Source organism: Macaca thibetana, chromosome 1 (genome assembly GCF_024542745.1).
Source record: "Macaca thibetana thibetana isolate TM-01 chromosome 1, ASM2454274v1, whole genome shotgun sequence".
In the NCBI taxonomy this organism is placed as follows: Eukaryota; Metazoa; Chordata; class Mammalia; order Primates; family Cercopithecidae; genus Macaca; species Macaca thibetana.
The window spans coordinates 133,848,590-133,874,475 of record NC_065578.1 but is presented as its reverse complement, the minus strand read 5'-3'; the positions used below and the strand labels follow the sequence as shown (position 1 = coordinate 133,874,475).

General features: G+C 44.9%; 2 protein-coding genes across 4 annotated transcripts in view; one reads left to right on the top strand and one right to left on the bottom strand.

Annotated features, from left to right (window-relative positions):
- PFDN2 (prefoldin subunit 2) overlaps window positions 1-25,886 on the top strand; it is a 184,729-nt gene that overhangs the window by 2,506 nt on the left and 156,337 nt on the right. The window contains exon 1 of one of the 2 annotated variants that reach the window (XM_050759531.1): window positions 6,623-6,626. The exons of the other annotated variant lie outside the window; for it this stretch is intronic. The gene's annotated coding sequence lies outside the window, so the exon portion shown is untranslated. Of the gene's footprint in view, window positions 1-6,622; window positions 6,627-25,886 lie in introns of those variants that run through there. 2 annotated transcript variants of the gene reach the window in all.
- Window positions 126-25,635, bottom strand: PCP4L1 (Purkinje cell protein 4 like 1). 2 transcript variants are annotated; one of them, XM_050759973.1, is made up of 3 exons: window positions 25,326-25,585; window positions 1,853-1,907; window positions 126-1,238 (listed from the first exon to the last, which is right to left on the bottom strand). In XM_050759973.1, exons 1-3 carry the CDS (start codon window positions 25,332-25,334, stop codon window positions 1,096-1,098), a joined length of 207 nt encoding a protein of 68 aa, XP_050615930.1. In that variant the 5' UTR covers window positions 25,335-25,585; the 3' UTR covers window positions 126-1,095. The 2 variants fall into 2 exon arrangements, with proteins under 2 accessions (XP_050615930.1, XP_050615920.1); XM_050759963.1 differs by lacking the exon at window positions 126-1,238 and having other exon boundaries at window positions 1,849-1,907; window positions 25,326-25,635.

Here is a 25,886-nt window from a genome sequence, read left to right as displayed (position 1 = left end):
CTGAAAATCGCTCAGGCAGTGTTAGTTTCTTGTGCCACCAGGCAATCAACACAGTTGCTCCTCCACCCCACTCCCTGAGGCCAGCTCAGGCTTATAATCACGTTCCTCCCAAGAAAAAACATTAGTAGAGGTTAAATGACCCCATTTGTGGGGTGATTTATTGTTAAAATTATTAAACATGCTAAAATCACATGGAGTGGCTATTCCACTTTTCCCCTGACTCCATAGTGGGGCAAATGGGAACTACAGGAGTCACTTGGTTTGTATGGCCTCTGGGGATGGCTAGACTTGGGGGGTAAGAGGTGAGCAGGTTAGCAAAGCCCCAACAATCCTTCATGTAGTACCCTTTTCCCAGCAGTAACGTGTGGCTTCAGAGATTTCCCCCTTCTTCACTTTTCTTTCCTCCCTATATGTGCCGTACTTCTCATTCCCCTGCCTGTGACCCTGGAACCTCTTCTGCTTCTGCCCGTTATGGTCCTAGACTAGATGATGAGGGAGGCTTTTCCTTGACACCACCATTCCAGTCTCCCTTCCTTGGAAGTAATCTACTCAGCATGCACTATTGTGATAAACTGATTGATTTAGGTCTGCTAGGGGGAAAGGGAGGCTCCAGTCCCCACTGTGGCTTAGATCCCGGGAGGGGAAGTTGGAGTTGGTGCAGAAGGATCTGAAGGGGAAAAAAAAAATGTTACCTAAAGTGTGAATGCTGTAACTAGCAGAACAGTGCATATGTCCCACCCTCAGGCACCCTACTCTGAAGGCCTTCCCCTCCTTCCCACATTGTTCTTTGGGGAGACCTCTCAGCCTCGAAGCCTCTGTTCAACCCTACAGGGCAGGCATAGCTACTGATCAAAGAACCTTATCCCAAGAAGAAATTGTTCCACCCTTAGACAAGTGACTGCTGATTGAAGTCTTCATCTTCTCCATCTCTCTTGTGCCTCTACTTCTGTAATGGCTTGAGGGGGCCAGATACAAGAATATATAAGAGTTGAACTTGCCTCAAGGAAAGGCTAGAGGGACAAGGGATAAAGATACATGGGTGTGGAGAAGGGGAGAGAAGGGACCAGGGTGAAGGTGAAGGGCAAGTCTGGCCATTCAGGAGCTGGGATCCTTTTTCCTTTTCTGAAATCGCCGGAACTTGCCCTGAATAGCAAGGGCAGCCTTCTCTGTTTCGGGTGCTGTCAGATCAATGTCAATCTCCTCCTCCTCCTCCGCCTTCTTGACATTGCCAGCTTTTCCTGCAGATAGTTGGGAGACTCATTAATGAGTTAATCTGACCTGCTCCAGACCCTTTCTCCAGGCCCCCAATACAGTGGGTAAGGTCCACCTTGTGCCAGACTCTGGGGTCCCCCAATTTTTGCTAGGCTTATGAATGCCTGATAATTCCCCTAGAAGTCTGAGTCAAGGTACTAAGGCTGGGAATTAGCTATAGTTACTTAGGGGAGCTCTGCTATTCTTGGACCAAACAACAAATGTCTTCTTTCATCACTTATTCATAAATCCTACAGTTCAAGTTCCAATGCACACTCACTTTCCTCAGCTTTCCCTCAATTTCTGATGGGGATAATGCTGGGACTTTTGATGAGTTTCTTCTTATCTTGTACCTCTCTCCCCCAACACTCCAGACCCAGTTTCTAAAATCAAGGAGTAAATACTGATAGGTTTACTTCCTACGAAAAATAGAAGGAAGCCTATAGATATAGTACTATAGTTCTAACCTAGTCCTTTGTTTCACTTATCCACATTCTTATTCCTTTCACGTCTGACTTTAGGAAATTCCAGACTCACTCTACTTGTCTTCATGTCTCTGTAGTCACTTGCTCTACAAACTGCCTAGCCCAACCCCACTCACCTTTTTCCTCTGGGCCAGGTGCCTGGTTGGTTGCTGGGGACGTTTTGGTATTAAGCTGGAAAAAATATTAGAATATCAGAATATTAGATATTCATGGAAGTAATTTGAAGGCACCATCACCTCAGACCTCTTATATACTCTTAAGCCCTCCTATCACCAGGTGCATTTCCTTAGTCTTTTGAGGAAGCGAGTCTTGAGATCAGAGACCAGAGGAAAAGTTACCAAATTCATTCAACAAAGATTTATTGATGCTAGAAAGTGTAGAGGACAAAACAGACAAAGAAATTCTGCCCGCATGGAGCTTACATTCCAGTGTATATAGAGACAAATAAAGCACATAAAATGACTACTGTGATGATAAGTGCTATGGAGAAAAGGCAGGGAAGGAGGTAGTAAGTACTAGGGTGGAAATGGAGGAATACAGTTTTAGATAGAGTAGTCAGGAAAAGCCTCTCCGAAAAGTTGCATTTGACCAAAGAGCTGAAGGAGATGAGGAAGTAAGGCTCATAGATATCTGGCAGGAGTTTTCAAGGGCTCTGGGTTGGAAGTGTGACTAGCCTGTTTGAGGAATAGCAGACCAGTGTAGTTGGAGTGGAGAGAGGAAAGAGGAAAGATTAATGGAGATGAGAACAGAGTTAACTGGGGGTGGAAGCAGATTATGTAGGGCTTTAGAAGTCTTTTTAAGGAGTTTAACTGTTACTACAAGTGAGATGAGAAGTCACCAGAGACCTCTGATTTGCATAAAAGGGAAATGAGAAAGGAGGCAGAAAAATCTGTTAAGAGGTTATTGCAGAAAACCAAGCAAGAGACGATGGTAGCTTGATTCAGCATGGTGGCGATGAAGATGGTAAATGGTTGGATTCTGGGAATATTATCCAGCTATGACCAATATGATTTGTTGATTTGATAAACAGCATTGTGAGGAAGAGATGGGTCAAGGACAATTCCAAATTTTTTTGGCCTGATGATCTGAAAAAAATACAGCTGCCATTTCCTGAGATGTAGGAAACAGGGAGAGGAGGTTTTAGGGGGAGGATAAGGCGCTTATTTTTTAACAAATTTGAGATGGCTATTAATCATCCAAGAGAAGATGCTTTTATTACCAGTTGAATATTCAAGATGAGTTAAAGAGAAGGACCTGGACTACAGATATAAATTAGGGAGCTATTGATATATGGATAGCATTTAAAGCTGTGAGACTGAATGGGATCGCCAAGAAAGTGAGTTCAGATACAGAAGAGGATAAAATCCTGAGGTATCCCAGTGATTAGAATTGTAGAAATTAAGAAAAATCAACAGGATGGAGAAGAAGCCAGGTAGGAGAAAAGCCAAGAGATTACAGTAATGTGGAAGCCATGTGAAGAAAATATTTCAGGGAGTAGAGAATGACTGTGTCTAATTCTGCAGGTAAGTCAAGTACGATGAGAACTGGATTGACCATTTGAGTTTTGCTATGGGGAGATCACTGGTGACACTGATAAGAGAATTTTCCATGAAGGAGGGGAGAAAGGGGAGGGAATGATTGTAATGGGCTCAAAAGGGAAAAGGAAGAGAGGAATTGCAGCAGCAAATATAGAAGGAATTCCAAAAATGGGGATGGGGGTATAACTTCTGGCAGATATGAGGTCACAAGAAGATTTTATTTAAAATGACAGAAATCACAGAATGCTTGTGTTCTTATGGAAACGATCCAGTAGACAAGGAAAAACTGTAGGAGAGAAAGAGGATCATTACTGGAATAGGAGAGAGGGGGTGAGATCTAGTGCATCAATAGAGGGCTGGCCTTGAATAAGAGCTAGACTAGGATACCCACAGGAACTGGAGGGAAGGCAGAGTTTACAGGCCCAGGCGAAAGCAGAGGGAACATTTGGAGGGAGACCTAATTGCTTCTATTTTTTTGAAGTAAAATATTTAACAAGGTCATCATCCAAGAGGAGGAGGGAAGACGTATTAAAGAAAGGAAGGGAGAAATACTCACCTAGGCAAGTAGGAGAGTAAATGGACTAAGGAACAGTGATAGGATTGCTAGAGACATTCAGGCCCCTCATAAGGCAGGAGGTCATGAATTTGAAGTGAGAATAATCAGCTGATATGTATGCTTTTTTCCAGGTTCCCTGCTCAGATGGAGAGTTAAACGTAATAGTAAGGCCAGGTACAATGGCATAAACCTGTAGTCTCAGCTATTTGGGAGGATCCCTTGAGCCCAGGAGTTCAAGGCCAGCCTGGCAAGACAAAGCAAGACCCTAGCTCTCTAAAAAAATAGTAATTCCCCTTCCTCAAAATTATATTAATAAGGCTACTTCATCTGGACATTCATCAGTCTCAAGGTATGGTTCATCTGGAGACAGAGCCACTCTTGCACTTGGTACCTTTGGAATCTGTTTATTCACTTCACAATTTTAAGTACTTTATATTTAACAAAATACAAAAACTGGGTGCTTTCATAAATGTTTTCTCATCTAATTCTTGAAACAGCTTAGTGGAGTATTTATTATCATCCCCCATTTTACAGATGCAAACCTTTGTTGAATGACTGCCAGAGGTAAGGGTTTTGCTTTAAGAAACTGATAGAATCCAATTTATATTCTGTAGATTATGCTGTTTCCATCTCACTTCAATAAATACTTATCAAGCACTTACTTGTGTTCAACACTGTTTTATAAACTAAAGAGGTATAAAAGAAGCAAAAGATTCATTCAACAAATACGTCAGTGCCTAATCACATGGCAAGTATTGTTATAGGCGTTGGGCATACAGCAGTAAGCAAAAGAAAGTCCCTTCACTTATTCAACAAATACATCAGTTAGTGACAAATGCCATGAAAGAAAATAAAGCAGAGTAGTCTAGGGAAGTCTCTCTGAAGACTGACATTTGAGTAGAGGCTTTAATGACAATGTAAGAACAAGCTATGTGAATGTGTGGGAAAAGATCCTCTGGGCAGATGAAAGATCAAGTAGAAGGTCCTGAAGCAAGTTTGTGCCTGTTATGTTCAAGGAAGAGTAAAAAAATCATCATGGGCCAGATGCAGTGGCTCATGCCTGTAATCTCAGCACTTTGGGAGGCCAAGATGGGTGGATTGCTTGAGTCCAGGAGTTCGAAACCAGCCTGGGCAACATGGTGAAACACAATCTCTATAAAAACTATAGAAATTAACCAAGCTTGGTGGCATGCACTTGTGGTCCCAGCTACTCAGGAGGCTGAGATGGAAGGATCACTCGAGCCTGGAAGGTGGAGGTTGTGGTGAGCTGAGATTGTGCCACTGCACTCCAGCCTAAGCAACAAGGGTGAGGGAATGGGAAGGGGAAGAGTAAAGAGAAAGAGAGATCATCATGGCTGGAGCTATGTAAGGGAGAAAATATAAGAAATGAGGTTAGGTAGATGGCCAGAATATGTGTCTTTGGAACAAGACAAAGAATTTAGATTTTTTTCTGAGCTGATGAAAAGACATTACAGGTTTGGGGGCAGAGGAAAACATGGTCTGTCATGTTTTTAAAGGATTATTCTGACAGATGGGTAGAAAAAAAGACTACTGGCTGGGTGTGGTGGCTCATGCCTATAATCCCAGCACTTTGGGAGGCTGAGATGGGAGGATCACTTGAGCCCAGGAGTTCATGACCAGTCCAGGCAACATAGCGAGACCCCATCTCTATAAAAAGAAAGAAATAGGCCGGCGCGGTGGCTCACGCCTGTAATCCCAGCACTTTGGGACGCCAAGGCGGGTGGATCATGAAGTCAGGAGATCAAGACCATCCTGGTTAACATGGTGAAACCCCGTCTCTACTAAAAATACAAAAAATTAGCTGAGTGTGGTGGCAGGTGCCTGTATTCCCAGCTACTCGGGAGGCTGAGGCAGGAGAATGGTGTGAACCCAGGATGCGGAGCCTGCAGTGAGCTGAGACCGAGCCACTGCACTCCTGCCTGTGCGACAGAGTGAGACTCCATCTCAAAAAAAAAAAAAGAAAGAGAGAAACAGAGAGAAAGAGAGAAAGAAAGAGAAAGAAAGAAAGAAAGAAAATAGAGGGGCAAGAGAGAAACCAGGGGAAACAATTAAGAGGGTCTCACAGTGGTACAAGCAAGATGATGAGGCCCGGGGGGTGGTAGTGATGGAGATAATAGGAAGTATTAAGACTTGAGACAAGTTTCATGGTAAAATAAATTGGATCTGCCTGTATATTTTTCAGTACAGAGAGCTCTATCAAAGATCCTTTCTTTAAAGGGTGGCAGAGGACTTGGAAGTTAGTTGGAGATGAATGTTGGGTTATGAGAAGGCTTGGTAAGATGGAGGATTTTAAATGCTGATGGAAATGATTTAGTAAGGAAGAAAAAAAACTGATGATACAGGAGAGGGGATAATTACCAGAGTGATGTCTTAAATAGGCAAGAGAAAATAGATCTGGTGCATAAGTGGAGGGGTTGCCCTTTGATAGGAATACAGACAGTTTATCTACAATATAGGAATGCAGGCATAGAAACAGGAAAGGTGGCAGATGTAGAAATGTATAAAAGTTTTCTTCTGATTGTTTCCATTGTCTTAATGAAACACAAAAGACAGTTGTCAGCTGAGAGTGAAGAAGGCACAGGAAGTATTAAATGTTTGAGGGAAGAGGAGAATGAGTCAAAGGATTATCTAAGAAGGAGAGTGAGTGAGCTGGTGAGATATAGGATGAGGCCGGAGGATCACTTAAGCCCAGGGGTCTAAGACCAATCTAGGCAACACAACTAGACCCTGAAGATGTAGCAGGATTACCAGATAGCACAAAGGGCACACTGGGGGTTAATGGCCATGAATTTAAGGTGAACCCAATCAAGATACTGTTCCTATCTTCCAGGCTAAGTGATTTTAGAGGAGATAAAAACCCAAATAATATTTATTGTTTATTATATATCAAACATTATCCCATTTAATCCTCTGAAATCTCTAAGATGGCACCCTATGTTATAGCTGAGGAAAACAGGCTTAGAAAGATGTTGAGGAACTTGCCCAAGTCAAATCACACAATAGGAAACAGTGAACCTGGCTTTGGAGCGCAGGTAGACCGACTCCATACTCCTAGCCAACAGGCTGTACTGTCTCCATAAGACCAAATATTGTCACATGCTGACACAAATATGCTAATATGTTAACAATTACTGAATCTAAGTGGAAGACATATGGGTATATATTTAACTATTTTTTCTTTCCTTAAGGAATTGCTTTAATTTCCTTTTTTGGACTTTTCATTGATAGTGTTTAGAGACACCATTGATTTTTAGATATTGATCTTATATCTAACAACTTTGCTGAAATCATTTATTAGCTCTAATTATTTGTTTGTTCAAGATGGGGTCTCACTATGCTGCCCGGGCTGATCTCAAATTGGTGGACTCAAGCAATTCTTCCTCCTCAGCCTCCTAAATAGCTCAGATAATAGGTTCAATGCCACTGCACCTGGCTTGAACTATTCTTTCAATTCTGGTAAATGGTTCCAATAAAACATTACGGGGAAAGAAAATCATAATTTAGAAAAAAATATATTTAAAATGCTAATGCGATATTGTATTTGACATGGGCAAGTTTTTCAAACTCGGTTATGGTCCAAATTTTGTGTAAGACACATATGTGTGTGTGTATATATATATAAAATATATATACACACAGATTTTCCTTTTTTTTAAAGAGATTAGTCTTGCTTTGTCACCCAGGCTGGAGTGCAGCGGCACAATCATGTCTCACTGCAGCCTTGATCTCCCAGGCTCCAGCGATCCTCCCACCTCAGCCTTGCAGGTAGCTGGGACTACAGGCACACCATTACAGCTGGGTAGTTTTTGTATTTTTTTGTAGAGACTGGGTCTTACTATGTTTCCCAGGCTGGTTTCAAACTCCTGAACTCAAGCAATCCTCCTGTCTCAATCTCTCAAAGAGCTGGGTTTACACGCACAAGCCACCGTGCCAGGCCCATATACATTTTCATTTTAAAATCTGGAAGAACATATATAAAGGTGTTCCTGAAACCCTATGGAATTCCTACTTGTTCCCCTTTGACCAAAAGAAAGATTTCATGACAGGAAGGACTGTTCTGAGACTTAGGAGACTGGCCCAGTTGTTACTCTTTCTCTCCCCATAATACCCCTGTGGTCAAATGTTTTTCTATTCTTAATTTTGCACATAATCGATAAAATGTCCCAATAGTTACTGAGGTGACACCTTCCACAGGAATATTGTCATCACAAGAGGTTTGTCCACACTGTAAAAGTATGACCCGGCCGGGCGCAATGGCTCACGCCTGTAATCCCAGCACTTTGGGAGGCCAAAGCAGGCAGATCCTTTGAGGTCAGGAGTTCGAGACCAGTATGGCCAACATGGCGAAACCCCATCTCTACTAAAAACACAAAATTAGCTGGGCGTGATGGCAGGCAAATGTAATCCCAGCTACCGGGGAGGCTGGGTCAGGAGAATTGCTTGAACCAGGGAGGTGGAGGTTGCAATGAGTTGAGATCACACCACTGCACTCCAGCCTGGGTGACAGAGCAAGACTCTGTCTCAAAAAAAAAAGTATGACCTAGATGGAGTATGCAGTTAATAGGATAACAGCAACTGTCCAGACAAGAGGGTCATAGGTTAAGAAGCAAGTTCTATAGTCTCATAATCTCTGACTTCAAATCCTATGCTCTCTTTTCCCAGTAAATCTCGGACTCTGATCCATGATTTAGCCATTATCCCTCTGTCTGACTCTAAGCCTATTCCCTTAATCTATCAGATCTTTTCTCTCACCCCAACCCCTCCTCTTTGAAGGAAAATCTGGACTGATTCTAAATATCTTCCCTTAGGTGGCTGTTTCCTCTACATTCCTTCTCATAACAGCAGACCTTGAGAATAAGCAGGAATGTGTGTCAGGACTAAACCACACAGGCTGCCACCTTCCCTCTGCCCTGCCAGCTGCTTCCCTCCCAAGTCTCTCCTGATATCTCTGGCTCTGGAATGGAGCAGTGGCTTAGCTGCCATCTGGTCCCCCCACCCCTGGGGTTTCTAGCTCCATTTAGGTTACATTTATGAGAGATAATAATCTAAAAGTGGGGGTCTCCACTTAGGAAACCAGAAAAGGATGCTGTAAGGAGAAGAAAACTCCTATTACTCACAATGCCCCTTGAAATTTCCCTTTTACCTTCCACTGAAAGGGCTGCAGGAGCTTTTACCTCCTGACCCTCTTCTCTCTTTCTCTCTAGCCAGTTGTCAAAATAGCCACTGTAGACGCTCTTCTGGATCTAGTTGTTTATGATTTGCTGAGGTTAGGGGTGGGGGAAGTTAGATCACAAGTTGTCTGCTCCCACCCTCTATGTGGTGCTCAGTCCTTTATTAGTCCCTGATCTCTGCCTCAACCCTCCTGTTTATCTTCCAGAAATGCAGCAATTTTAGATGAATTAAGGTCCTCTGGTATATGCATCTGCAAGCCATCAGACTAACCATATTTCACATAAACAAAGGAGGCATGGAGGTCCACTCTGGGTGAACCAGAGACCATGTACTCTAGTGTTTCTCACAAAAACTCATACCTCCAGAGGAGTGAGGCCGAACTGCAAGAGCTGTAACAGGTCAGCATTTCTCAGCTCCTCATTCTAGCCAGGTATGGATCACAAACTTCTCAGGTGCTCTTCTACTCTTTTTTTTTTTTTTTTTTTTTTTTTTGAGACGGAGTTTTGCTCTTGTCACCCAGGCTGGAGTGCCTAGCCTTCTACTCCTTTCAATACTGAGCTTTTCCAACCAGAAATAACAACAATGAAATGATTTAGCAAATCCTTCCTTCTCCTTATAGGACCCAACTGGGGGAACTGGAAGAAATCAAGGATTTCAGAATGTCTCTTCACTTTACTTTATGAACAATCATATATAATACACTATGTGCCAGCTACTTTTCTAAGCACTTTATAAACACTAACACGTTGAATGATTATTTTAACAGCCCTATAAAATAGGTATAATTATTATTTCTATTTCACAGAGAAGGAAACTGAAGTCGAGAGGTTATCTTGCCCAAAGCCATATAACAAACAAGCCACAAAGCTAGGATTTGAACCCAGGCAGTCTGGCTCTAGAATCCATGCTCTTGATCATTATCCTATGCTATCTCTTAATCTCCAATCAAAAGTATGAGCATGTATGTGCATGCATATACAATGCTATCTTCACATATACTCCAAAGGGAACTTGGGGAACAGGGTCCAGTCGTGCCTGCCATTATGGGGCAATTTTACATGTTATTAATATTTGACAACCTGATCCCAGACCATGCCTGTCACTCACATTTCTGCTCTGTTAATTGATCTAATCACTCTGATTCTGGTTTTCATCTTAATGTTTGCTCAGTGGGCCTCCTGACACACGAGACTGACTCCCGGAGGACAGCCACAGTTTACATATGTGTTCTTTACTCACAGAGCCAGAACCCAGCCCTTCAGAGTCTGAGAATTCCATGTGAAGGATCATTCTACTGGCTTCTATTTCAAATGCCTCCCTCACTGTCATTCAAGCCTGTTATTCCAAGTTTCTAGTGAGCTTGGAGCTTGGTTCAGTTCAGCCTCACTGCCCACACAGGACTGAATGGGATTTCTGGGGTTTTGTTTTTTTTGTTTGAGACACTCAAGCAATACTCCAGCCCCGGCCTCCTAAAGTGCTGGAATTACAGGTGTGAGGCACCTGCACCCTCCCCAGCCAGGATTAAATGTTTCTCATTTCTCAATAGATACCAAACACTAATTAGCAACTGCGAGGCCCATCAACTCATTCTTTTCCTTAATTTATTTTCCCTAGAAGGTTTCAGTTGCTTTCCTTACCTACTTTCCTATATTTCTTTTTCTCCTTGCTTCTGAGCCTGATGTGTACCAATGTTCCATTCCATCATCTTGATGATGCTGCCAATTCCCCATGAGTACTCTTTTGTTTCCTCTGCAGCTCAAAGTTGCAGATTCTCCCTTCCCATGGGGAAGAAAGAAAAGAAGGAGAGTCTTGTTGGCTTAAGGGTCTTTTTTTCTTTAGGCTTTGAGATTGCAGAGAGGAACGTGACATAGTAACCTTCTCCCTTTCCCTAATACTTTCCCCAGGAGTACCTACCCTTTTCATTTCCTCCCACTTCCAGGAAAGAGAAACACCACACATTTGCCTATCCGCCTCTTCTCAGAGCATTTGTCAGATGATGTCTTGTCCTTCCATCTGAGCTCTAGATCCCATCACCCTTCTCCTCCCAGGAATCTTGACAATCAGTTCCCTTTACTCTCTTATATATAAAGCTTCCCTCTCTCTTTAAGAAGCAAATAAATATATGACTTAGGATGTCAGTTAAAAAAATAAATAAATAAAATAAAAGCCTCCCTCAACCTGAATTTCTTTTCCAACTACCATTAGAGAGGAAAGAAGCAGGTCTAGGACAATAGGAATTGTCAATATTGAGGAATAACTTTTGTGGTTTTTTTTTTGAGACGGAGTTTCACTTTTGTTGCTCAGGCTGGAGTACAATGGTGCGATCTCAGCTCACTGCAACCTCCACCTCCAGGGTTCAAGCAATTCTCCTGCCTCAGCCGCCAGAGTAGCTGGGATTATAGGCGCCCACCACCACACCTGGCTAATTTTTGTATTTTTAGTAGAGACAGGGTTTCACCATGTTGGCCAGGCTGGTCTTGAACTCCTGACCTCGTGATCCACCCACCTTGGTTTCCCAAAGTGCTGGGATTACAGGCGTGAGCCACTGTGCCCAGCCCAGGAATACCAATGTTAAAAGTTTAGGGAAATGCTTTAAAAAAGAAAAAAAGAAATCAGGATCTAGAAGAATTTGCTTAAAAAAAAAAAAAAGGTTAGGGATTACCCTGATCTGATCACTACATGTTATATGTATCAAAACATCACTCACTATGTAACTCTATGAATATGTACAATTAGGCAGGGCACGGTGGCTCACGCCTGTAACCCCATCATTTTGGGAAGCTGAGGAGGGCGGGTCACTTGAGGCCAAAAGTTCGAGAACATCCTGAGCAACATAGACTTTGTCTCTACTAAAAATAAAAAAAAAAATTTAGCCAAGTGTGGTGGCATGCACCTGTAGTCCCAGCTACCTGGGAGGCTGAGGTAGGAGGACCAATCACTAGAACCCAGAGATCAAGGCTGCAGTGAGCTATGATCACGCCACTGCACTCCAGCCTGGGTGACAGAGTGAGAGCTTCTCTCAAAAAAGAAAAAAGAAAAAAAGAAGATCAGGCACAGTGGCTCACACTTGTCATCCCAGCACTTTGGGAGACTGAGGCAGGCTGATCACAAGGTCAGGCATTGGAGACCAGCCAGGTCAACAAGGTGAAACCCAGTCTCTACTAAAAATACAAAAATTAGCTGGGCGCGGTGGCATGTGCCTATAGTCTCAGCTACTCAGGAAGCTGAGGCAGGAGAATTGCTTGAACCCTGGAGGCGGAGGTTGCAATGAGCCAAGATTGTGCCACTACACTCCAGCCTGGAGACAGAGCAAGACTCTGTCTCAGGGGGCGGGGGAAAATAAAAGAAACAAACTACGGACTAGAAGAAAATGTTTGCAAATCAAATATCTGATAAAAGGCTTGCATCCAGAACAAGTTTTGAAAGAACTTCTAAATCTCTATAATTAAAAACACAGTTTTTTAAAATGGGTATAATATTTGAACAGACATTTCACCAAAGAAGATACATGAATGACAAGCACATGAAAAGATATATAACATCATCATCAAGTGGGAAATGGAAATTAAAACCACAATGAGATATCACCACATATCTATTAAAAATTTTCTGTTTAGTGGTGATACCATGTGGAGGCAAAGATATAGAGCAACTGGAACTCTCATACGTTGTTGGTGGGAATGCAAGATGGTATAGCTACTTTGGCAATTTCTTAAGCATACATTTACCATACCACCCACCAATCCTATTCCTATTTATCCAAGAGAAATTAAAACTTATGTTCACACATATATTTGTAAATTAATATTTATAGCAACTCTACTTGTAATTGCCAAAAACTGGAAACAACCTGAAGTCAATGACTGGTGAGGCCCACTTTCCATCTGTAGATGGCCGTCTTTTGCTATATCCTCACATGGTAGAAGAGGAGAGGGACCTCTTTGGGGTCTCTCTTCTTTTTTTTTTTTTTTTTTTGAGACAGAGTCTCGCTGTATCACTGGAGTGCAGTGGCGTGATCTCAGCTCACTGAGACCTCCACCTCCTGGGTTCAAGCAATTCTCCTGCCTCAGCTGCCCAAGTAGCAGGGACTACAGGCACATGCCACCATGCCCAGCTAATTTTTTTGTATTTTTAGTAGAGATGGGGTTTCACCATGTTGGCCAGGATGGTCTCAATCTCTTGACCTTGTGATCTGCCTGCCTCAGGCTCCCAATGTGCTGGAATTACAGGCATGAACCACTGCACCTAGCTTGAGGTCTCTCTTTTTTTTTTTTTTTTTTTTTTTTAGCCTGGGGTCTCTTTTATAAGGGTACAAATCCCATTTATGAGGGCTCTGTCCTCATGACCTAATCACCTCCCAAAGGCCTCACCTAGTATCATCACCTTGGGGATTAGGATTTCAATATATGGATTTTGGGGGTACACAAACATTCAGACCATTGCATACCCTAACACAGTTGGCTCTGACATGAGCAACTGTAACAACCCAAGTGGTTACTGATGCTCTTGGGATAAAAGATGAAGTTCTTTTTAATTTTTATTTTATTATTATTTATTTTTTGAGGCAGAGTCTCTCTCTGTTGCCCAGGCTGGAGTGCAGTGGCATATCTCAGCTTACTGCAGCCTCTGCCTCCTGAGTTCAAGCAATTCTCCTGCCTCAGCCTCCCGAGTAGCCGGGATTACAGGACGTGCCACCATGCCCGGCTAATTTTTGTATTTTTAGATGGGGTTTCACCATGTTGGCCAGGCTGGTCTTGAACTTCTGACCTCAGGTGATCTGCCCGCCTTGGCCTCCCAAAATGCTAGGGTTACAGGTGTGAGCCACCACGCCCAGTCCTTTATTACTATTTTTTTGAGACAGGGTCTTACTCTTGCCCAGGCTGGAATGCAATGGTACAATCTCAGCTCACTGCAGCCTTGGCCTCCTGGGCTCAAGCAATCCTCGCACCTCAGCTTCCTGAGTAGCTGGGACCACAGGCACACACCACTACACTCGGCTAATATTTGTATTTTTTGTAGAGATAGGTTTTTGCCATGTTGCCCAGGCTGGTCTCAAACTCCTGGGCTCAGGCAGTATTCCTGCCTCAGCCTCCCAAAGTGCTGGGATTACAGGTGTAAGCCACCACACTCAGCCCCAAATCCTTAATATGGCCTAAAAGGCTATACATTACTCAGCCTCTGATTACCTCAGTGACCTCATCTTTGGAACATACTATGTTCCTTCCCACCTCAGGACCTTGGCATATGGTTCTCTTATGCCGGCCTCCTTTTTGTGTCATTAATTCCTATTGATTGTTTTTGATCCTTTACACATGATTTACACTAAGTCTTTTTTAAATAAATGAGGGGGGCTCTCTGTTTTATTTGCAACATCATCTAAGTTTCTGAAATCAAATTTGCTTTCAGACAGTTGAGGGCCTCCATTCTGTAGCCAGTTCAGAGGTTATAGAAAAGGGATTCAGAAGCCAGGTTACTGCTTTCCTTCACTTTAACATATGTGCCTGAAAAGGAGCTGAGAATGAAGGAAAGACCTTCTCATGAAGTATATTTCATATTACCTGTACTACAGGTACAGGTAATATGTCTTACCTCCCCTTCCCTACCCTTAGCACCCTGCTAGATTTTATTTCCTTTGAAGCACAGTCCATGTTTTCCATTTGTTTGTGTCTAGCCTACAATAACTACAACCTGTGTCTTGTAATAGTAGGTACTTAATGGATATTTATGTGAATTAAAATTTGCTTAGGCCTTATCGTCACATAGAGGATGAGGATAAACGAAAAAAATAAAATAAAATTCTGTTAGGCTTCAAATTCCTGGGAGCAGCAATGTGGCACACTAGTCAGACAGATCTGGATTCATACCCTGGATCTGCATTGACTATCTGTTCAAATCTCAGCTCTGTCATTCCTAGCTGTGTGACATTGGGTAAATTGCTTAGCTTTGCTGTGCTCAGATCTCTCATCTGCAGGGGAGAGGTAATATCTATCTTGAAACGTAAAAGGGCAGGGCACAGTGGCTCACGCCTGAAATCCCAGCACTTTGGGAGCCCAAGGCGGGTGGCTCATTTGAGGCTAGGAGTTTCAGACCAGCCTGACCAACATGGTGAAACCCTGTCTATACTAAAAATACAAAATTAGCCAGGCATGTTGGTGCATGCCTGTAATCCCAGCTATTTGGGAGGCTGATGCAGGAGAATCGCTTGAACCCAGGAGGCAGAGGTTGCAATGAGCTGAGATCACGCCATTGCACTCCTGGCAACAAGAGTGAGACTCCATCTCCAAAAGAAAAAAAAAAGGAAAAAGGAACCAGAGAAAATGTATGTAAAATACCTAGCACATATTGCAATAAATAGTTATTATTCCAAAGTAATATACCCTGGGGTTGAATATAAGAATAGGTTTAGGTCAAGATGCTGAGGTATTTACTGCAGGGTTAAAATACTAGTGTCAGAGAGTGGAGTTGCCACAGAGTAGTTCTTCTCGAAGTGGAACTGAAAGAGGAAGAGAATACCTGGGATTGCTTGAAGGGCCCTGGAGGCTTATTCTGCTACTGTAGGAGTTTCATAAATGCTCTTTTTTTTTTTTTTCCTCTAAACAAGCCCTAGAAATCACAGTCTCCCTGTCTTCCCAATGTCTGCCCCCAGAAGTGCTGAGAATGGCTCTAAACCTCTGGGAACCCTGAGACATCTCTTTTTTTAAGTTATACACCACAAGGAGAAGGAGATTAGCACTCAGGAGTAAACAAACTATATCTCCTTGATTGAGTCCTTTCGTCCACTTTTGTGTCATGAAGATGATTGTGTAAGTCTATTCCCTGCCTCACCAGATAGTACTGTTGGCCGGGTGCGGTGGCTCACGCCTGTACTTCCAGCACTTTGGGAGGCCAAGGCAGGGGGATGACCTAAGGTCAGGAGTTTGAGACCAGCCTGGCCAACATGGTGAAACCCTGTGTCTACTAAAAATACAAAAATTAGCCGGGCATGGTGGCGGTCACCTGTAATCCCAGTTACTCAGGAGGCTGAGGTGGGAGAATTGCTTGAACCTGGGAGGCAGAGGTCATGGTGAGCCAACATCACGCCACTGCACTCCACTCCAGCCTGGGTGACAGAGCCAGACTCTGTCTAAAAAAACAAAAACAAAACAAAAACAAAAATGAAACATAGTACTGTGGTAGCAAGCACCTAGACAGTCAAAATGGTAGCAACTTTGGTGCTGTTTTCCTGCTACCACTACTGGGGAACAGATACCCTATAACTCTAGGCCCAATATTCCCTGCTCCCTTCTTGGGCTGTGTTTCCTCCTTCCTTTGTGGCTTTCATCTTTAACAGTGTTGCCACAGCAACCATTGTCACCGGAAAAGGGAAGATAGTGTCGCCCCTTCTGCTCCAAGCAGTGAGTTAGAACCCTGGAAAGGATACTACTCAGATTTCCCCATATTCCTCAGCCCACTGGGCTCTTTAAAGAGAGATCATGGGCTGTTAACAGCAGCAACAAACAGGAGCAAGGATCACCTCATCATACCTAGACTACTTATACCTGTATTTGCATGACATAGTTTGGATGCTGTGTAAATAAAAACACATTATAAACACATTTTGGTACTTACTACCAGAATTACTTAGTTTAGATGAATACGCACAGGAACTCAGAATCCTGTCCTACAGTCTAAGGCAGAAAACCTAAAAAGGGACTGAATCCTAAAAATCCTAAATACTAGCCTTTAAAAATCCCTTTCCTTGGCCGGGTGCGGTGGCTCAAGCCTGTAATCCCAGCACTTTGGGAGGCCGAGATGGGCAGATCACAAGGTCAGGAGATCAAGACCATCCTGGCTAACACGATGAAACCCCGTCTCTACTAAAAAATACAAAAATCTAGCCGGGCGAGGTGGCGGGCGCCTGTAGTCCCAGCTACTCGGGAGGCTGAGGCAGGAGAATGGCGTAAACCTGGGAGGCGGAGCTTGCAGTGAGCTGAGATCCGGCCACTGCACTCCAGCCTGGGCGACAGAGGGAGACTCCGCCTCAAAAAAAAAAAAAAAAAAAAAAAAAAAAAAATCCCTTTCCTTGCCTTTGTATTGACATAAATCCTAGGCTTCCTAAGCTCCCTGCTAGAGGTGCAGGAAGTGAAGGGGGACAGGAGTTAGTGGATCTGCTTCCAAGTGGTGACAAAGAGGCTTTGCACCCTCCCACTCCAGCCCTGGGACCCTTTTATCCCTTCTGACATATTCTCCTCCAATGTTAAATGAAGGTAACTGCTAAAAAACCTTATAGAGGCTTCTGGGATCCTCTAGTGCCCCTGGAAGACCCTAGACTGCTGTTTTTGCAGCACTGTTGGAACTGTTTCAATTCTTTCAGTGCAGCAACCAGCTGCAGTCCTTAAACAGCTTCAGAAAGACTTGCTCAAGGTCACCCTCAAGATAACAGAAAAAGAACTAGAAATCCTTACTACAGGTTCTACATACACACATTCCTCTCTTAATATATAGACTATTTCCCCAATACCCTATATCTCAGATGCATCCTAAGACAGAATTAGAACCTAAACAGCCCTAGCTCCCAAGCCCCGTTGTCTGATCCTCGCCTCTTAGCCACCCCACCCGTTTCCTGGAATAGAAGTACCCCCAACTGGAGTCAGATGCAGAATTCCTTGGCCATGCCAGCTTATGATATGCAGTGAGTCAACAGCCCCAGCCTGTTCCCCCTAGCATGGGCTGCCACAGTTTAATGAGTGGTTATTTGTGGTGCTCTGCACACAGCTTAAAGCTGTGCCTTCACCCCACACTGGGGTATAGGGAATGGGGGAGAGAGAGTAGTGCCAAAGCATCATTTATTACTATAATCTTCAATGTGCATCCCACCCATGGTTAATGTCCCAAAATAAACGTATTAATCCCCCTGCAGCCTACAAAGCAAACACTCAGCTGGAGGGCTTTGTGTGGGAGGGAGGCAGCACCAAAGACAACAGAATGCTAAATGGCACCCTTTTTCCCTGGGTGGGGTACTGGGCATGCCTTCAGGAATAAGCCTAGAGGGAAATAGAAATCAGGCTTCAGTGAGGACACTGTGACAAGGTCTAGATTTCTAGGTACTTGTTTATGGGCACCTTTCTGGGATGCAGATCTTTTAGAAAAGTGGTTTTGAGGCTGGGCGCAGTGGCTGACACCCGTAATCCCAGCACTTTGGGAGGCCAAGGCAGGTGGATCACCTAAGGTCAGGAGTTTGAGACCAGCCTGGCCAACATGATAAAACCCCGTCTCTACTAAAAATACAAAAAAAATTAGCCAGACGTGGTGTCAGGCACCTGTAATCCCAGCTACTTGGGAGGCTGAGACAGGAAAATCGCTTGAACCTGGGAGGTGAGGTTGCAGTGAGCCGAGATCATGCCACTGCACTCCAGCCTGGGCAACAAGAGCAAAACTCTGTCTCAAATAAAAAAAAAAAAAAAAAATGTGGTTTTGGATCTGCTCTCATTCAGCTTACTTTTGTAACTAAAATAATTCCAGCCGAGTCAAGCCATTTTCAGCAGCAGGTCTGGAGTATGGATTTAGAAAATCATGCACTCAGGATGCTTGAATCCCAGTAAGATTTCATCACTTACCTTGCCAGCCTCATGCATTCTTCTCATTCTTCTTTCCCCATCTTCTTGCCCTTCTTTCTCCCCCCCCCCCCCAGAGACAGGGCCGTGCTCTGTTGCCTAAGCTGGAGTGCAGTGGCACAATCATGGCTAACTCCAGCCTTGACCTCCTGGACTCAAGCAATCCTCCCACCTCAGCCTCCCAAGTAGCTGGGACTACAGATGCACACTACCATATCTAGCTAATTTTTCATTTTTTGTAAAGACAGGGTCTTGCTATGTTGTCCGGGCTAGTCTCAAACTCCTGGGCTGAAGCAATCCTCCCACCTCAGCCTTCCAAAGTGCTGGGATAATAGGTATGAGCCATCACATCTGGCCTTACCATTCTCTTTCCAAAGCCTTTGAACTCCCAACTTGGAAGTCAAACGGCCAAACGAAAGAGGACTGAATATCCAGAGGCTGTTTGGTCATCGGGTGCACCAATTTTACTTAGACACCTGCTTTCCTGCAATTACGGGAATCAATGATGAACATCGAAATTAAGAACTCATGAAAAGAGGGCCTTCAGGCTCCCTACTTCCTTCACTCCTATCAGCTTACCTACTCCACCCCATTTTCTGCACCCACTTTTAAGGTGACTAGGCATCCTGCATAAGGATGGATAGTACCTGCCCTGACTAGTATTCTACCAGAATGAACCCTGTTGATAAAATATTATCTAATGTTGGTCTCTTGTCTCTCTCCTCTTGCTTAGCATTATTAGATCACACTGCTTATATTTCTTTTTTGTGTGTGTGAGAGACAGGGTCTCACTCTATCGCCCAGGCTGGAGGGTAGTGGTGCCATCATGTTGCCCAGGCTGGTCTCAAACTCCTGAGCTCAAACAGTCCTCCTGCCTCAGCCTCCCAAAGTGTTGGGATTACAGGTGTGAACCACCACACTCAGCCACATTGCTTATATTTCTTTTTTTTTAGATGGAGTCTTGCTATGTGACAGACTGGAGTACAGTGGTGCTATCTCGGCTCACTGCAACTTCTGCCTCCCAGGTTCAAGCAATTCTCCTGGTTCAGCCTCCCAAATAGCTGGGATTATGGGCAGCTGCCACCACACCTGGCTAATTTTTATAGTTTTAGTAGAGACGGGGTTTCACCATGTTGGCCAGGCTGGTCTTGAACTCCTGACCTCATTATCCACCCGCCTCAGCCTCCCAAAGTGCTGGGATTATAGGCGTGAGCCACTGCGCCCAGCCTATATTTCTTATAGAAAGTACTTGGGGCTAGGCATGGTGGCTCATGTCTGTAATGCCAGCACTTTGGGAGGCCGAGACAGGTGGATCACTTGAGGCCAGGAGTTTGAGACCAGTCTGGTCAACATAGTGAAACGTCATCTCTACTAAAAAAAATACAAAAATTGCCGGGCGCGGTGGCTCACGCCTGTAATCCCAGCACTTTGGGAGGCCGAGGCGGGCGGATCACAAGGTCAGGAGATCGAGACCACGGTGAAACCCCGTCTCTACTAAAAATACAAAAAATTAGCTGGGCGCGGTTGTGGGCGCCTGTAGTCCCAGCTACTCGGGAGGCTGAGGCAGGAGAATGGCGTGAACCCGGGAGGCGGAGCTTGCAGTGAGCGGAGATGGCGCCACTGCACTCCAGCCTGGGCGACAGAGCGAGACTCCGTCTCAAAAAAAAAAAAAAAAAAAAATACAAAAATTACCCGGGCCTGGTGGTACATGCCTGTAATCCCAGCTACTCGGGAGCTGAGGCAGGAGAATCGCTTGAAGCCAGGAGGTGGAGATTGCAGTGAGCCAAAATGGTGCCACTGCGCTCCAACCTGGGTGGCAGAGTGAGATTCCATCTCAAAAAAAAAAGGAAAGAAAGTATTGAGGCCAAGCATGGTAGCTCATGCCTGTAATTTCAGCATTTTGGGAGGCTGAGATGGGTGAATTGCTTGAGCTCAGGAGTTTGAGACCAGCATGGGCAATGTGGTGAAACCTGTCTCTACAAAAAATACAAAAAAAATTAACTAGGCATGGTGACATGTACCTGTGGTCCCAGCTACAAGGGATGCTGAGGTGGGAAGATTGCTTAAGCCCAGGAGCTTGAAGCTGCAGTGAGCCATGATCGTGCCACTGTACTCCAGCCTGGGTGGGTGAAAAGACACTGTTTAAAAAAAAAAAAAGTACTTGAAATATATTAAGGGATTGCATGCTAATTAAATAATTCTGTGGCCAGGTACGGTGGCTCACCCCTGCAATCCCAGCACTTTGGAAGGCTGAGGTGGGCAGATTACCTGAGATCAGGAGTTCGAGACCAGTCTGGCCAACATAGTGAAACCCCATCTCTACTAAAAATACAAAAAATTAGCCAGATGTGGTGGCAAGTGCCTGTAATCCCAGCTACTTGGGAGGCTGAGGCAAGAGAATCGCATGAACCCCGGAGGCAGAAGTTGCAATGAGCCAAGATCGCACCATTGCACTCCAGCCAGCCCTGGCAACAGTGCAAGACTCCAACTCAAAAAAAAAAAAAAAAAATTCTGTATTTACTGAAGTAAAATGTTAAAGGAGTCCTATGGAATATTCTTTTGGAATGAGAAGTCAGAAGTACTGTGCCCTAGTCTTGGTTCTAGTATAGTATAAACTTAGATAAGTTTTGGGCCCCAGTTTTCTTACCTGTAAAATGAGAATATTGGACCAGATGATCTTCAGTGTTCCTTAACAAATCTAAAATCGCATCACTAAAATGTTTTGACATTTTATTTGAGGTTTTCTTGGTGAAAGATATATTTTTCTATTTTGAAGAACTTTTTGCAGAACTAAGTTTATTTTTCTCTATGATAAAATAGACTCGTGAAAGACAATTTAGAAACATAGAAAAGTAAAAAGAAAATAGAGGGAGGCATTCATAGAACCACCACCTTGAAGAGACAATTATTCATCTTTCTTCATCCTCTCTGCCTGCAACTCTATCTCCACCACTTCCATCAGTTAGGAGCCTCCATAGGCAGAGGTGAAAGACGCATCAAGTTTGTGTATTTGGACTTCAGCCATATTACTTACGGCTGCCTGACCCTATAAAGATGACATTCTAAGAGCTAAGAAATCACAGCTGTAGTTGAGAGAAGAAATCATCCATATTTCCAAGTTACAGGATGACAGTCATCCACTTCTATCAGCTAGAGGCTCCTGCCTAAGCAGCTAAAACCAGCAACGTAAATGGGAGACTAAGAAAGGGATGAGCAAGTTCTCATTTTCCTCACTCCAAAGCAGATGTTTCCAGAGGTAGAAGGCATTTCTTTTTTCTTTTTTTTTTTTTTTGAGAAGGAGTCTCGCTCTGTTGCCCAGGCTGGAGTGCAGTGGCGTGATCTCGGCTCAATGCAAGCTCCGCCTCCCGGGTTCACTCCATTCTCCTGCCTCAGCCTCCCAAGTAGCTGGGACTACAGGCGCCCGCCACCTCGCCCGGCTAATTTTTTGTATTTTTTTAGTAGAGACGGGGTTTCACCTTGTTAGCCAGGATGGTCTCCATCTCCTGACCTCATGATCCACCCGTCTCGGCCTCCCAAAGTGCTGGGATTACAGGTGTGAGCCACAACGCCCAGCCGGTAGAAGGCATTTCAATAGCAGTAAGTGACTAGATTTTCTATTTTGTATATCCAATATAACCATAATAAAAGTAACATACCAATGAGAGAGATAAACTTGGATCTCCTCCAAGTCCACACCAGGTTCCCTAACAACTGGTTCACAGGAGACAACAGAATAGTATCATTCTGACTGAACTTCCCTTATTAAGAAGGTGGCAGATGCAGACACATGTGCACAGGAAAGAGAGTGTGGATCTCCAAAGTGTGATATCCCATTCTCATTAGGTAAGAAGACAGCAAGCAGGATAATGAAGGAGCATCAGGTTTAAGCTGTCCCCTAAATGAGATTTCTAGTTGATCTGTCCCTGCCCCAGTCCCTGCCAGCCAAAACACAGGACAGACACCATGAAGACTGTCACTAGTGGTCCATGACTCCCATTTCAGCAGAATGACTGCTGAACCAAGGGATTCCCCCAGCTAGGCTCCTCGCAGATGAGAAATGCAACAGGATTACAAAAGAACCTGCAATTCTGCTTTAAGCAGCCAGCTACACTGTATGAAAAAGGATTACAGGAAGGAGCCCTCAGGGACTGAACACATCTCCCATTCCCACCCGTCACTGAAACTAGGGAAAAGTTATTAAACCACAGGAGATAGAGTGTGATCCACAGCAATCAAGTCCTGCCTGCAGCTGTGAATGCAGACAAATTGGAGATGAGTCCCTGCAGCTCCTTCGTGCACGAACGCGCACACACACACTTACAGGGAAATGCCCTACTGCAGTAATGAGTGACAGTAAAGAGCCACAAAGGCAAGGCAGAGTCAGAGATCCTCCCCAGCAGCCCCACCAGAACCCCTGCATTGTTGGTTGTTCTAGGTCTGGAGACTCCTCCCTGGTTTTGTTCTTCAGTTGAATTAGGAGTCTCTTAAAGACATCCCAAATTGCCTCATTTTATGCAGTTTCTCTGAAGCAAGAAAATAAGCAGTTGGGGGAGGTGAAACTTACGTAAGATTCAAGGTACACAGGGCTTTCCTGGGCCGGGCTCTTCTGCCTGAAAGAGGAGCCCCATGGGGCTGGGCTGAGAGAAATGAAGCAGATTGGAGTCCCCCTAAGAGCTCTGGGCAACACTTCCACCTTTTACCATAGCTTTTACAAGAGGAAGAAAACAGGCTGGGTCGCAGCCCCTAGAGAAGCAGAGACCCCTTTGTGACCTGATTCAGAGACAGCTGCTCTTGGATTTTGTAAGTACTCATCCCTGAGACCAGGCTCAGCTCTGTATTAGGAGACAGCTTCTATGACTAAATTGCTAGTTAAAACGAGTTCACACTGATAGCCTAGGAGGCTGGGCATACTTGGGTACACTGACAGTCTCCATCCGTGGATCCTTCTCTCATCATTCTACCGAGACCCTGATGAAGGCTAACCAAATGCAGCTGCTGAGTCAGGAGGGCACAGACTTGACTTACCCCTCAAACACCAAATTGTTTCCTTTGCCACAAAACAGGCTTCTCATTCCACCAAATACTACCCTAAATGCCAGCCCCTGTAGTGTGTCCTACAAAGGGGCTGTGCACTTTCCCCAGAAAAAACAAGCTAACCACAATTCCTCACGTTGGCATAGCCTTCAGATCACAAACTCCCAGGGGATGGCTTGGATTACAGCTTTCAGATTTAGAAATGCTCGGGGTGGGAGGAGTAGTATGAACCCTAGACCTCAGTGAAAAGAGGGCAAAGAGAACCTCTCTTCCCACATTAGAGCTGAAAGAGGAGGTTGATGAGTTTTTTTCTTTTCTTTCTGAAAGACTGCCATCATCAGAGTCACAACCAGCTGAGGGACTGGAAATCACTTTGGTTCATCTGCAGCCCCCAGACTAGCTGAATTTTCCAGGATAAAATTAGTGAACATGGCAAGCAAGACAACACAGCAGTTGGCACTAATTAGCTCCCTGGGTGACAACTTTTGGTAGGAGTCAGTAGAGATCTTCATTTTTACTATCTAAACTGGAACCTAGGCTCCAGGGTCCTATTCCTTCAGTAATCTAATGTCTTTGGGAATTCTTCTGCTAAATTTCTGTAATATTCTAATGGAGGAGGAAAAAAACAGTAAGATACTAGCTAATATAGATTGAGTGCCAGGTCCTGTTTGAAGTATTTGGCATTATTTTCTCATTTAATTATTACAACAACCAATATTATCCCCATTTTACAGATAAAAAATGAAACAAAGGTTTTGTACTTTGCCTAAGGCTACATCACAGGTAAGTTGCAGACCTACATACATATCTGACATACAGCAGAGGAGTTAGGTTCAACACAACGACGTGGGTACTAGGAAAGAGGTTGCAGAGGGCAAGCGTGTGATGCCAGTAACCAGACTGACTTCACTTGGGAAGGCTGTTCCTTGTTTCTGGAGATGAGACTGTGCCTACAAATAGACAATAGGAGATGTCTTTCCAAAGTCTCTGCTTTGGCCCCCTACTCCCCCACCCCAGGAACAGTGTTCTTTGAAAACAGTAAATCAGTTAATGGACTGGGTCTGGCCACGATGAACACCACAGAGCCTGCTAGAAGACCTAGTTCGTAACAAGCACTGCAGAGGGAGGTCTATTCTTGAAGGGAAAATTTCCCCAGGAGCTGGCAGGGGCTTCTAAATACCCGAAAAGATCCCTCCAACGTTCCTGACTGAATGAGTGGAGGGCAGGATGCCACCTTTCTAAAAGGGGCATAGTGGCCCTCCCCAGGCGCCAGGGATGGAGTTCTTGTTAGATGCTACGTAAGGAACGTGAGTGCCTTACATCCCCAGGAGAGAAAGGACAGAAGCGAAGTGAGGGGGTAAGGGGAGCCAGACAGATGCAGGGGGCAGTATCCCAAGGGGATGACGAGAGCTCAGCATCCCCACTTCCCGACTCTACAGCCGATTCCAGTTACCCCCAAAAGCACCGTTCACAGTAGGGAGACTGAAAGCACCCCGTCTTCCAATCGGTTCCCAGCGCCCGGAGGTGGGAGCTTTCCTAGGAGGGCAGTGGTGCGCCCCTGGAGGGTTCTTCGCGGCCACGGTCTGCCTCACTCTCCCTCGCCTCCCTGGCATCCCGAGCCTCAGCCCCCTCCCCGCCGCAGCTCTGCCGAGACCCCCGGGGGCGCGCCGCTCACCTCGCTCATCTCTGCAGCTGGACAGGGCGCTCCAGGCGCGGCACGCACAGGTGAGGCGAGGGTCCCTCGGGGCTCCGCGGGCGACAGCTGAGAGTTGCCGGGCTCTGCGACAGGGGTTACGGCTCACCAGGAGAGGCGAGTTAGTGCAGAGAGCCGCTGCTCTGGTGCTGGCACCCGGGATTCTCCGTAGCCCGGCTCCGGCCAGGCGACCCTCTTCGACCCGTCCTGTCAGAGCCTCTCGGCGCGCCGCCTCCGGCCCCATCTTTTATACTCAGCTCGGTACCCGCCTCCAGCCCGACCAATAGAAGCTCCTCCTACCGTAGCATGACAGCCTCTTGCATCCAATGCTGGCAGGTTTAGAGGTCTGCTGCATTTCCAAACTAGGGTAAGACAGAGAGCGGGAAGGAGGGGGAGACCATCGGGGATGTGCGGACGGAAAATGAACCAGGGGGAGCAAAAAAAGAGAGGAAGGAAGGAGATGTACACGAAGAAAGCAAGGGGGGGAGTGGAATGGAAGGAGTGTGTGAGTCCGAGAAAGAGAAGAGCTGGAAGGAAATTAAG

What these genes read in the sequence shown, in the direction of transcription:
- PCP4L1 (XM_050759963.1), bottom strand. Translation starts at nt 25,587, where the DNA reads ATGGGGCCGGAGGCGGCGCGCCGAGAGGCTCTGACAGGACGGGTCGAA.